Source organism: Ambystoma mexicanum, chromosome 6p (genome assembly GCF_040938575.1).
Source record: "Ambystoma mexicanum isolate Mex_15411 chromosome 6p, UKY_AmexF1_1, whole genome shotgun sequence".
NCBI classification, from domain to species: Eukaryota; Metazoa; Chordata; class Amphibia; order Caudata; family Ambystomatidae; genus Ambystoma; species Ambystoma mexicanum.
The window spans coordinates 885,669,979-885,684,212 of NC_090935.1; the positions used below are offsets into that span (position 1 = coordinate 885,669,979).

General features: G+C 44.8%; 1 protein-coding gene across 6 annotated transcripts in view; it reads right to left on the reverse strand.

The window, feature by feature from the left end:
• The window catches only part of EPB41L4A (erythrocyte membrane protein band 4.1 like 4A), a 1,024,616-nt gene that overhangs the window by 378,971 nt on the left and 631,411 nt on the right, over positions 1-14,234 (reverse strand). For all 6 annotated transcript variants that reach the window (XM_069625493.1, XM_069625495.1, XM_069625491.1 and 3 more), the window contains exon 11: positions 11,721-11,798. In XM_069625493.1, coding sequence (XP_069481594.1) covers positions 11,721-11,798 — 78 coding nt within the window. The remainder of the gene's footprint in view (positions 1-11,720; positions 11,799-14,234) is intronic.

Here is a 14,234-nt window from a genome sequence, read left to right on the forward strand (position 1 = left end):
AGTGGTGCCTTGGAAGCACCTGTTCCCAGGAGACCTCCTGGGGGAAGCTCATGTGCCCAGGAGGAAGATGTGGCCCTTTCTCTGGGGAAATCAAAGAGGCATCATCTTGGCATTGCTTCACATCTCAGTTGTGGACAGGCAGACCAGACAACAATACACATCAGTCCCATCAGAACTGGTCTTGCTCACAGAATTTTTTAAAATATTTTTTTTGGATTGTTTTCCAAAACAAACCTTACAAACATGCATTCACTTCCTTATAATCAACTGTTTGACTGTAGCCAGTCATATATAGCATCCATTTAAACAGTTACATTGAATCACATTGTATCTCCACTCAGCCATCTCCTGACATCTCAGAAGTCTTTTAGTCCCCTCCCTCTTCCCATTTACCTTTATTAATTTTTGCTGGAAAACCCAGTGCCGTATATATTCTGTGCTCCATTAATGCACACGCATCCACATCAGCCATCCATTGAGCCAGGGTCGGCCATTCCGGTGCTCCCCACCGTTGGGCAATGTTGCGTTTTATCAGCCATACTGCTGCGGACAAGAACAGTCTTTCTCACCTATTGGTGATGTTTTCATTGAGAAAACCCAGTAGCAGTATTTTAGATTCTAGTGGTATAGTTCTTCCTAGAATATCAGCTAATTTGCTACAGCAGTGTCGCCACAAGGTTCTGATCCAGGGGCATTCCCACAGGATGTATATGAAGGTGCCCTCCTCCTCCCGGCACCGTAGACAATTCGGATCTGAAGCCTGCTTCCACCTATACAGTGCAACCCTAGGGTAATAGACTCTATGGAGAATCTTAAATTGTATTAAGCATAGCCTGTAAGCAATCGCAATCTCTCACGGGTACATTAGGACCTGTATCCAGTCTTCTGCATCAATAGCCCCTACATCCTTTTCCCATTTTAATTTGAGACTGGTCAGCTCTGGGACGGCAAAGGCTGTTAACGCGTTATATAGGATGGAAGTGACTCTAATGGGTATGCATTCTATCAGGAGATTACACTGCAAGGGTGTGCATTTGGGCGCGTTAGTAAATGCTGGCAGGTGTCTCCCCAAAGCGTGGGTAAGTTGAATATAATGATACTGCTCAGTATCCGGGAGCCCAAAATTCTGTTGTAGTGTTTCGAATGGGGCTATATTGCCCACTTTGGTGACTCCAGCTTCCACCACCTTGGCCACGCGCGAGTTTCCCTAGTTCCGTAAGATTGCTGTTGTGCCAGAGGGGTTGCATCAGGGTCACCTTATTCCCCCACCCAATGTATGTGTGTGCTTTTTTGGTTATCATATCTCCCTTGGTAAGAGGAACTCTGCTGAAAGAGGCTGAATCCCTGCAACGCAGAAGCTTCGACATCTTGCAGTATGAAAATTGTCAGCAAGAACCTTCTAGACACACTACGACCAATATACCTGAACGTAATAGAGCATCTACTGACAATACTAATCCAGATATTGCAACCTCCACTACAAATGACAAACAAGAATGGAGATGGCTAGCGCTGTCACTTAGAGAATCAATGAACACCTTAAATGAAATGAGAAAGCCTCTCTAGCTATGCAAGGAATATCACCTTTGCCTCATGGAACTCCAGAGGCTATCTCCATCTTATCCAAAATGACAAAGTGACTGATGTTTTACAAACGTACGACTTGATACTGCTGCAACATACTTGGGCTACTGAGATACTACTCTGGGAAGGATTTGACATGATACAGCTGCCAGCCACCAAGGGTCCTAGAGGCCGACCTATGGGTGGCATGATTATTGCATGCAAACAGTCTCTACAGGCCTTGGCTTCTGATAAATGATCGAGCCTACACTCCTTCTTGGCTGCGACCTATGAGATAACTAGGAATGGAATGAAAATGTATTTACTTATTATTAATGCATACTGGAATCCTCTGAAATACTCTATAATACAGCTGAAAAATGAATTGAACAATTTGAGTAACAAAATCGATGAATGGCGTATGCTATATATGAATGGTCTTGTTATTATAGCGGGTGATCTGAATGCGGCTTGCAATATTAGTCACAAAGATATGGATAGTTTGATATTGACCACTAACCTAAGAACTTCTAAATCAGAAGCTGGCTCTGGCAATCTCAAACTTAGAGGAGCGTTATGGTGTAATTTTATGTAAATCATGGGAATGTCCAAAATAACCAATGAATGTGATACATGGGCCACTAGAGGGTGTACTTCAATTCTGGATTATACGTTTGTGACTCGTGGTCTTGATAAATATGTCTGATTTGATAACTATCGACATGCCTACTAGTGATCTCAAGCTGTTACACATCGAACTGTAGTTTGCATCCCTCACCGAACAAACTTCACAGTAAACTGAAGGCCTGATTGTAAACCCTAAAGGCAATAGAGTAAGATGGACCTATTCAAAAACCAAGAGATTTACCTCTGTACTAGTACAAGATGTCTTTGAGATGCCCACGGAGGAACGTGCATGGTATTTTGGTACAAACATCTTTACTGAATACGTTAATCGTATTAGATTATATGCTACAGAAAATAATGATCTAAAAAGGACTGATAGATCTCGACACAAGCACTCCGTTGATATTGAGGTACGTTACCATAAATTAATGATCAGGAAAGACATCCGTAGGATTCTGAGAGAGAATGTTTTGAGCTGTCAAACAGCTAATTTGATTAAAAAAGTCAAGCAACATTACAAGAATTGGGCGATTAATCACAGGTTTTTAAGAGCGCAAAAAGATGGTGAAAAAATGCTCAATGCCATTAAAGGAAAGGATATCTCGAACTTTTGGCAAATTGTTAACAATGTTGACTTAACACAAAAAGATATTCAATATACCCAAATTAGTGAGAGAAGATGGCGTGACCACTTTTTGAAGATATATACTTGCAACAATGGTATTTGTACAGATGACAATTATGAAGTTTGGAATTGGTCCCTGGACATCTCCATTCCGAATATTGCACGTATTATAACAAAATCCAACAACTCTGGGGCACCCGGACCTAACAACTTATCCAACCTAATACTAAAATCCGACATTAGCCTGTGGTCCAAAATCCTGCACATTTTATACAGAGATATCTTAATGACAAAATCCTTACCTCAGTCATGGAAACTGGCTTTAGTCATTCCCGTTTTTAAAAAAGGTTTGAGATTAGCACCAGACAGCTATAGGCCTATTGCCATTACTGATCCTGAATCAAAAATCTTTTCATCCATTGTCCTAGAAGAATTGCAGGATTGGATTAAGCATAATGATATCCTCGACATTAAACAGATTGGCTTTAAAAGGCACAGACTGTGGAGGACTGATCATGAAAACCTTACTCGCTAAGGCACTAAGAAAAGATGGAAATCCTATTTTTGTAGCTGCAATGGACCTAAGCAAGGCTTTTGACTTTGTTGATAGGCCGACCTTATGGAAAAAATTGAACGCCCTGAAGATCCCCAATCACCTTTTGCAAATTATTATTAGTTTGTACTCAGACGAAAATAAAAGTAAGGCTGAACTCAGAAGGTCTACTGACATCCGAGATTGGCATCCAAAACGGTTTGCGTCAAGGATGTATGCTAGCAGCCACTTTATTTAATCTCTGTGTTTGCGGTGCGGGCAAAGCACTAAGGAGTAAAGGTTTGATTGCACCAAAGCTTGGCGTCATGCAATTATAATGGCTAGCGTATGCCGATGATTTGTTGTTATTCGACTGCACTAAAGTCGGCTTACAAAGAATGATTGATGCGTTTGTTACATTTATATCTGATTTAAACCTAAAAATTAATGCCGACAAAACGACCATTATTTGCCTAGGCAGACCCAAAAAAAAAATGGTTACATTTTACATGGAAAGTGGAAGGTAAATGGATACCCTGCCAGAGTGGCTTCAAATATTTGGGATACTTGCTTATAGGATCTGGCTCACCTGTTATTATAAAGAAACAACTTAAAACTAAAGCTGAGAGCATACTACGCCAAATGCGTAAATTAGAAAATCAATACTGTAGACTTACCCTGGTTCCACGTAAAACTTCTACAATATGAAGGGAATCCCAGGCCTGATGTATGGGATAGAATTTCAGGATTTAGAGGACTCTGATTACCCGAAACCTCTGGAGAGTATGATATGGAAAGGGATACTTTTCTTCCTACCGAAATGTGTTTCAATCGAAGCTATCAGATATGAGTTAGGCCTGCAATCGTTGAAATCGATTATTAAGTGGAAGAAATGATGTTTATGGAGAAAGTGCCTAACCGATTCACCGGACATGTTATATGCGATTATTGGAAATTATAGTAGCAATATATATTATAACCACCAAAATGAAAAAATGCGAATGTACCTTCAAGAATTGGGTCTATCTGTAGATACACTTATCTCGAATCCACTTAAGGTAAAAAAAATTATTAAAGGGCATGATTGGCAACAAACTGTGCTTTCTGTTATGCTATCAAAGACATCGCACCAAATGTATTCGTTTTGGAAATTTTATCCTACACTCGAAGTCTATTTGGAGAAATAACCTTCGCGTGACTTACGCAATGTTTTTATGAGATTCAGATTTGATGTCCTAAGAACCAATTACATTTTAAAAAGGTGGAAGCTTGCAGAGGAGGAATGGGGATGGTGTCGATTCTGTAGAGAGGAAGGAATGGAAGAGACACTGCAGCACTTAATTCTAATCTGCCCAACTTTACTACACCAACGTATTTTATACTTTGAACAATTTGTTGACCACTTACATTGTGTTAATAGAGAACTGCTGTGGTGCCAGATACGACATGGCAACACAAATGTCCTAAAAATAAGAGTCATTGCTTTTCTAAAAAACTTTTGTAACCTGACATGATGCCTATATCCCTGTGTTTTACGGTATGTATAATGATGATACTGATTGAAGAGACGAGGAAAGTTTGGATTTGATTCTGTGATTCGAAACTAAGAAAATTGTCTTTTAAATCTTAAGGAATATTATGTTTTTAGCTAACATTTTATGTCGATTGATGGTTAATACGATTTCTATTTCTTTTCTAAAATGTAACTTTTCTATGTTGATGAAAATGTTTATCTCTTTTGTAAAGGTTTAAAATAAACCAAAACAATAATAAATAAATGAAAAAAAATGTGTGCTTTTCTCCAGAGTATGGCGATGTGCGCTGCCATCGTCTGTGGGGGAGGCCTAGTGAAGATCTGGTGAATCATGTCAAGTGACAATGTGTTCTGACCCCCCTTCAGTGCGTCCCTACTGCTCACAGAATTGACACAAGTATGATACCAAACGCTGTGGCTGTATAAATATGTGCTTTTATCAGTCACCATGCTATAAGTAGGCATGGCTTATATTTAAAGATTTACATGTCACCAAACTGACTAAGGCATACAATTATTATAACTTAGACAAAAGGTGCGGATGATTAAAATGCCACCTCTAAATACAGGAGCTCTGTGTTCAAGCAGTTGTCGGGGATGCCCAGGTGAACTTTGAACGTGCCCTGTGTCACTACACAGCTGGGCTGAGGGTTTCTGTGAGCTATCGCAGCAAAGGCACTTGTTTGCACTATAATGAAACTGAATCTATTAAATTCAAAATAAGCTAGACCTTTTACACCTTTGAAGATGGCAATCCGTCACATAATTAAAAAACAGGTCCCAGAAAAGGCAGGGACGGGGAGAGGACAATCTTTGATGTTTTACATGTGTGTTCCCTTTAACCAATTAATCTGCTCAAATGAGGAAAAGACCAACTCCATCCCTGGCACCCTCCCCGACTACCACGTATAACATACCCACTCCACTCTGGAAGGCTGCAGGTTGGGGTGTTTTCACCCTAATACATGCAGTGCTTTTGTTACAGAAGAATTGGAAAGATGAAAAAAGATAAACAGCGAAACACATCACTCCCTGGAGAAAGAAAAGGCCTTTCAGCCAAAAGTAAGAAGTAATTGCTGCTCGCCTGTTTCTCACCCGCTACATATTCATTTGGCTCAGACACGGTTTTATGTTAGAAGATTCCTTCTGATTTTAAAGACATGATTCAAGCAGGGTAGGAAATGGGCTGGAACAAGACGGAGCTGCGCTCCAGCAAGGTTTGTCTTGCAGAGTGCCCTTCTGCCTCGAGGCCCAAGCCCCCTGCATTGGCAACCCCAGCAGACCCCAACATCTGCTCTGGTGTTCGGCAGCTGTCGCAAGCAGGCTTCTGAAGATTCACACAAACGAAATTGGACGTATAACCCTGTGCAGAATCAGACCTAGCCACACATCCTGTGTACAAGATGTCCCAATGGGTATATGTGTCTTGTGAGTACATGCATTGTTCTACTAGGATGAGTAATAGAGCGGAGAGCTCGCTTTGCATTACTTCATCAGAAGGGTTTCATGCTGAAGCAGTATCAGAGACATATTTCACATGTAAAACGTATTCATTCTTTATGTTCACAAAATGTGATTTTCTTTCATGCAAATGACCAGGATTGGGCTCCCTGAAGAAATAGGGAGCTCCTCGGCCTGGGTTGGGGTTCGGCCACTCAGCGACACCCACAGAAGACCTCTCCCTACACATACCTCACTGCAACTGTATCTGCAGTCTGCAGCCCACAACAGATACTGCTGCAGTGGAACAAGGCAAACCCCACATTCCCTATTGCTGAGCTTCAGAATATCGACATCTCGGCAACTGGGTCAAGAGAAAGAAACGCAGAAACGGAAGGCACTCTGCTTTCTTTGGAGGTTTAAGTGAAGAGAACACTTCAAATGCATTGTAAATGCATTTCATACCCCTGTGTTCACTATGAGTAAGAAAAAAAAAACATAACACATATGGACTTTGGATGGACTTTTTTGTCCATCTATCAGGGATTACAGAAGACAATGATAGTATATGACGAATCTTGCAGCGGTTTATCCTCACGGGATCATCGAGATCTTGGTGACTATATGGAGCACTTAGGGACTGGCCTGGGTGCAAGGCAGTTATCTGGCACGCTCTAAATAATTGCACATTAAACTGAAGTACTTCAAGTTCAGCATTAGTGTGTTTTAAGGTGCTGCACTCAATCCAGAGGCTGCAGGGTTCCAAACTGCTAGGAGCTGGGAGCTATGTAGCTCCCACTTTTACACTGTGTGAGCCTGGTTAGCTTGGAACCAAGAGCTAGCAGGAGCTTCCTGATGCCTTCCAAGCATGCATATGTCATATCAACTTTGAGTGTTCGAGAATGATAATAAAGAAGAAATAGGGCACGTCTAGGACACATATAAACATAATGGATCATACATAATGGCCAGCACGTCAAGTGAAAGTTAGATCTATAGCTCAGTGGCAATGCGCTCGTGCTTCGCTCGTCCTGGAAGCAAGACGATGCAGACCAAAACAGGTTCGAATCCTAGGTCCGTGCCTAGAAACCGCTTTGGTATCAAGCTCGTTATAAAAATCCTCTTAGAATGATAATGCGCTGTGGATTCGTTGCTGCTTCCCCAGTGGCAGCTCCTGCTTTCTGGGTGATGCCTGACACCCCGGAGCTGGCTTTAGCTCCTGCTCATGTAACCCCAATCCTACTGTACCACCAGGAAGCACGTGTCCATCTCATTGTGCTGCTACATCGCAACCATCTGTTTCAATCACAAAGTGTTATTAAAGAGGAAGCAGCCTGTTCAGCAACGACAGTTCCACGGTGGACACCCTGCATGCTGAACCTCGTGGCTGCTTTCTCTCAGTGTCATGATCCAAACAGTAGTTTGCATTCTACATTGGAAAAAAAAACATGTCCTTATAATTACTTCAGATCCTGTTTTCATTGGCAGTACAATTCGTCCTTGTGGTCAGAATGAAAAGCTGCTTTGGGTAGAAATGGCAGCTTCAGCTTCATGCGTGGGTGTCGAAACCAGCTCAAAATGGTGCTTCTCACTCCCCTGCCTCCGTTCAGTGCTCTGTCAGAGTGACGCAGCAGTCTGGCGAATCCCTAAATTGCATGTTTCAATGTGACGCCGCTCTCTCGCCTCCTCCAATCGAGCCATCTTGTTCTCTAGATTACCAGCTCGCGCCATCACTCGCCCCCCAAGCCTCGGCCAACGATGACATAATTCCATCCAGATTCACACACAGCTGTGTGCCTCCAGGCCTTATCTTCTTTCTGTGTCTGCTCTCCAAAGCGCTCTTCGGCTTTGCCTATTCTCGCGTTTCCCAAAGATTGCAGTGCTGAATGCACCCTCTGTCAACTCGCATTCTCTTGCTGCTCATACCTTATCTTCGACCATGGCCTTGATGGGGGAGCTCTCACAGTAACGAGTAACCTGTTATACCAGTTGTATTTTTCTCCTTTTTCTTGGGCACTTTTTCTGGATGACTGCGTTAGCGTGAGTAGTGTGGGCTCCCTTTACTCTCATTACCTGATCCCTACCTAAGCAATAACATAGCAGACCAATTTTGTTTTGTGGAAAAATTATAGGCCATAGGCATTTTATTTTCTTACAGAAAATACATAACAAACACAATAACATAATAATTTGCTTTTGGGCACCTTGTGTCCAGTTGGAGTTGCCCAAGGCTCCTCCCGAGTCTTTGTTACCCTTGGGCCTCCGTTCCTGGGCACATGCCACCTATGACTTTCTTTGTACCGTGTACCGAAGAAAGTACTCGGCGTTCTGGCTCCTGCCTGCTTCCTCCTCCTTCCGTTATCTTTGTAGGGTGGGTTGGGTGGCAAACGTTTTCCTTTTCACACTTTTCCAGGCCCTAGGAGCTTACCCAAGATAGGTGAGCTCCTTACCTGGTTTGTTCTGATTGCACTTTCCTGGGGCTACTTATACCCTAACCTCCTTTGTTCTTGCCTTGCTGTTGCCTTTCGCACCTTTGCCAGGTGCCATTTCCTGCCCTTCCTGGGCCATTTGTGTTGTGGCGCCAAAGGGATGCCGCTCCCTACGGCTTTCGTGCCGTTTCCCCCCCACCCCGCGCCTAAACTCCCAGGCCCTCCATCGGCCCGTAATTCAGATTACGAGAGCCATTCTATCAGGATCCACTTTAAGAAGCTTTCTTAATTTTTACAGGGCCAAGCAGCTGGGTGTCCCTGTTGTCACGTGCGCACCTTAAGGGCACAGAAGTACACTGTAATGGACAGAGATCTTTAGACTTAGTATCAATCTGCCTAATGGTAAGGATGCCTATATGTTCGGCATTGTATCATTTTGATGCAAACTACTTCAGATCAACCGTCTAGACCTTTGTACTCACACATCTGGACAGTGGCAACGTCCACCTAGAAGGCCTCCCCCATGCACCACCCTGGCACTTCTGAAAGGCGTTCTACAGGGAACTGCGTATCTTGCGAATTTGACCACATCATACCAGCCCTCACTGACCTGTCCTGGCACCGCCTTCATGATTGCACCATCCTGCTGCATCCTCTAATCTGCACGGGAGGATAGCTCAGGGGCAACATGCTCGCCTTGGAAGAAAGATGACACGGGGCAGCACAGGTTCGATCCCTGGGTCCGCGCTTAGAAACCTCTGGGTATTAAGCGCGTTATAAATAACCTATCATACCATATCATACAAGGGAGTCTCCCTCCAGTCCCAAGCTACGTTGCCGAGACACTCAACATCTTCGGCGTTCAATGGTCCACCAGGAGCCATAGAACAATGGCGATGCAGGAAAGAAAGAAATAGAAAAGGAGAATTTTCTGCCTACTCCCCTCGCCTCTAGACCTTCCCCCGTCACCAATTACTTCACCCCTGTCCACTTCACTTGCAGTAATTAACCTCGCCCTTCAGCTGACCTGCTCCCCTGCCTGTATACAGGTCCTTCCCGCTCTTCTCCCTGATCTCCTGTGACTCGAACTGTTGCTCATCGAAGCCAGATTAAGGGTCAACAAATACCCGAATACAAATAATAATAATGATGATGGAATATGTTTTCAGAGCAGCACCATGCAGATATTTCCCATACTGTGCCAGCATTAGTCATGGAATAAAAACATTAATTTGCCTATTTATTTTCATTTAAGGTAGGAGACTAAACCTGTGCCAAATCCGCCATATTGCTGCTGTCTGCATCTCTAATACCTCACAGAGTAATCCCCAGTGGCCCCCCATTGACAGGGTGATGGGTAACTGTTACATTGTCATAGGTTGCTTTGCTGGAGCCCTTTTGATAATAAAGCACATTATGAAGCAGATACAGCCAACAGGTGTTTTATGGCAGAGGCACATGAAAACAAACTTGAAACATAAGGCGGAACAGGTCTGTTAGTCTGGAAATCATGACCCTGGAACCATCTCGGTGAGCTTTCGTCGCAGACAATTTAAGCGCAGGATGCATACTTTAGAACCTCTCCACACTTGTAATGCCACGGTTTGTGGCTCATGGGCTTGCAAAGACCATCTAGTCCTGAACCAGACAGCATGTCATACTGTCAGTGTTTTGGGATCGCGCAAGTAGAAAGCTCATAAACTAGCGCGAGCTCCAGTATTACCTGTACCGGTGCTTGCTGCCCAGAACTAGCGCAAGCTCCAGTATTACCTGTACCGGTGCTTGCTGCCCAGAGCTAACGTGAGCTCCAATATTACTATGCGAGCTCCAGTATTACCTGTACCAGTGCTTGCTGCCCAGAGCTAGCGTGAGCTCCAGTATTACCTGTAACGGTGCTTTCTGGCCAGAGCAAGCGCGAGCTCCAGTATTACCTGTACCTGTGCTTGCTGCCCAGAGCAAGCGCAAGCTCCAGTATTACCTGTACCGGTGCTTGCTGCCCAGAGCTAGCATGAGCTCCAGTATTACCTGTACCGGTGCTTGCTGCCCAGAGCTAGCGTGAGCTCTAGTATGACCTGTACCGGTGCTTGCTGCCCAGAGCTAGCGCAAGCTCCAGTATTACTACGCGAGCTCCAGTATTACCTGTACCAGTGCTTGCTGCCAGAGCTAGCACGAGCTCCAGTATTACTTGTACCAGTGCTTGCTGCCCAGAGCTAGCACGAGCTACAGTATTACCTGTACCGGTGCTTGCTGCCCAGAGCTAGCGTGAGCTCTGGTATGACCTGTACCGGTGCTTGCTGCCCAGAGCTAGCGCGAGCTCCAGTATTACTACGCGAGCTCCAGTATTACCTGTACCAGTGCTTGCTGCCCAGAGCTAGCGTGAGCTCCAGTATTACCTGTACCGGTGCTTGCTGCCCAGAGCTAACGTGAGCTCCAATATTACTATGCGAGCTCCAGTATTACCTGTACCGGTGCTTGCTGCCCAGAACTAGCGCAAGCTCCAGTATTACCTGTACCAGTGCTTGCTGCCCAGAGCTAATGTGAGCTCCAGTATTACCTGTACCGGTGCTTGCTGCCCAGAGCTAACGTGAGCTCCAATATTACTATGCGAGCTCCAGTATTACCTGTACCAGTGCTTGCTGCCCAGAGCTAGCGTGAGCTCCAGTATTACCTGTAACGGTGCTTTCTGCCCAGAGCAAGCGCGAGCTCCAGTATTACCTGTACCGGTGCTTGCTGCCCAGAGCAAGCGCAAGCTCCAGTATTACCTGTACCGGTGCTTGCTGCCCAGAGCTAGCGCGAGCTCCAGTATTACTACGCGAGCTCCAGTATTACCTGTACCAGTGCTTGCTGCCCAGAGCTAGCACGAGCTCCAGTATTACTTGTACCAGTGCTTGCTGCCCAGAGCTAGCGCGAGCTACAGTATTACTTGTACCAGTGCTTGCTGCCCAGAGCTAGCGCGAGCTACAGTATTACCTGTAACGGTGCTTGCTACCCAGAGAGCCGATCTTGCTGAGCTTCCTCGACAGTGAGCTGGAATCATTTTCAGGCAATCTGTGTGAAAAAAGGAAACGGTTTCATGAAAACTACATGGTAACATGAAAGGGTCGGTAGCACATGTCATCATTTAGACTGCAATGCACGCATTGGCCGTATAGCATTTTATGTGCCAAGGGCCAGTCTTACTTGATTAGTAAGTACCTCAATACCTCATAGGTTTGGAAAGAACAGATTTATTTCCACCTAATTGGAGCAGGAGACTCAAGCAAAATAACAAAGCTGGCATTTGTTTACTTGTTGCCCGGCACCAAACTGTCTTACTGGCCAGCGGTAGTCGGCAGCGTCAAGCAAGATTTCCCAGACCGGTGATCCACTCCCACCTTCCTTCAAAGATCCACTGACACCAAGATCAAGCAGCCGTGCAATGTCAACACCCGTCCTCCTAGGAGCCGTTAGAGATTCTCCTAGGTCTAGGGTATAAACAGCCACCCCATCACCTACCTACAGAAATATGATCTTGTGTTTTCTTTTTTGCAGCCTCGGATTCTAAAGAGATTTTTCTTAAACTTCTTCGAACTGCAAAATGTTTCTGTGAATGGGAATTTCCTTTAGACCTGGCTTTAGACGCGGCATCAGGGCATTTGTTCTCTATAGCTCCGCCTAGTGTGGAGGAAATCTGAGTGCTGCTAGCCGCTATCGACTGCCTGATGTGATCGTTTCTCAACGTCCTTCGACCAGTTGCTTGCAACAGACTCAGAAGATTGGAACTAATACCACATGAAATGATAGGGCAAGTAAATTCAACTCAAAAGCAATTTCACCCATAATCTCGACTTGTAGCTATAGTAAGGGAGAGAAACATTATACACCACAATGGAAAATACAATGAATAAATGAATGATCATACATAGATGTTACATCGACACCTACTAGCCGTCGCTGGAAGTTCATCTCCAGTTCAGAGCCACATCAGCAAGTCACTGACCTTGGAGCAATATCTTCCAGAAGTCCTAGTGGTTGTGATAGCCATGTGGCTGGTTATTGACCATCCTACCTGATAGAGACCTTCCGTGCAATGCTCCAGAGACAGGGGAGCAGGGCAGCAAAGCAAATCTACAGCAGTACTCCATGTTAACCCCGGAAACTAGAATCCCGCTTTACTGAGTCCCTGGGAGACCTGGGTGAGCGAAATACCTGCAAGAGGCGAGCCTTGGACACCGCGACTCGATTTCTGGCTCGAACAAAGTGGAAAATGGTTTCATTCGACTTCAGACATCTCTGCCTCTATAGCCATGGCTCATGTGGGGAATGGAGCCCAGTCAGTAAACGTCTAATTTGACTCCTATGTGGCTGGAATCGGCTTGATCCACTTTGAGCCAACGGGTGTCCATTGCTCGAATTGGATTAAAGTTATGTATTGATTTGACTCAGCTTAATCTTTTTGACTATATTCATTCAGCTTGAAATAGAAAGAGAAAGTGAACTAAATAACAAACGTGCTGTTTCCTATTGTTGCCATTGGGTGGGGCAGAGAGAGAGAGAGAGAAAGAGAGAGAAAGGGAGAGAGAGAGACAGAGAGACATAGATAGGCCGAGCAGACAGAGGAGCTGTGATATGTGTGCTTGGAATGTGGTTTTAAAAAATATTTTTGGGACTAATAGAGTCAGTGGAAGGGACTGGGAAAGCAGCATTTTCAAAGGAGGGTGTTTTCCACCTCTGTCCCGATCCAAGAGACCCAGAGTCGGGCGCAGCGGGAGCAGCTGTCGCTACCTTAGGCTCCTTAAGTGCAGCAGCGTCCACTAAGCAAACCGGTGCTGCAGCAGGGGAACCCCAATGGAGGACTCCAAGAATCAGGAGAGGTTGGTCGAAAACAGTTTCAGGGTCACGGGTATGGCAATTATTTACCGCTGGCACAGGGCACCCAATAAACAAAATGGCTGCAAAGGTGGCATGCTACCTTTGTGTGGAGGTGGTAGTCCTTTTACCACCTCAGGAATGCTCAGGCACCCGGGTAGGAAACAATATATCGTCAATGTCGCTGCAGGTGCCACAACAGCGGCCACATGTACCACTCACACCCACACAAGGAAGCACAAGCAGCCTACAAGGAAACCTCCCTCCTACCGGTGAACACAGCGACTGCAGATGTCATGGGATTGTTTTTCCCAGGTCTGCAGCATTTGCCAAACAATAGAGGTGGGGGAAACAGCACGAGAGAGAGGGAGGTGATGCCAGCGTGACACACCTGAAGCCCTTCCATGCGGCAACATGGAAGACCCGCCCAAGCATTTTTTCAGTAAATAAGTGCCTTTTTGCTTTTGGCCAACTTATCCTTCCACTGCAAAAACAGTAGAACATTTAAAAATCCCACTAATGAAGTTCATAAAAAAGAAAAAAGCATTTGCAAATCCCAGTTTATACAGCACTTTATGTTGCCTTCCGCCCACCTCTAACCACTGTAATAATGGTTATTTTTATTGTTTCCCATTT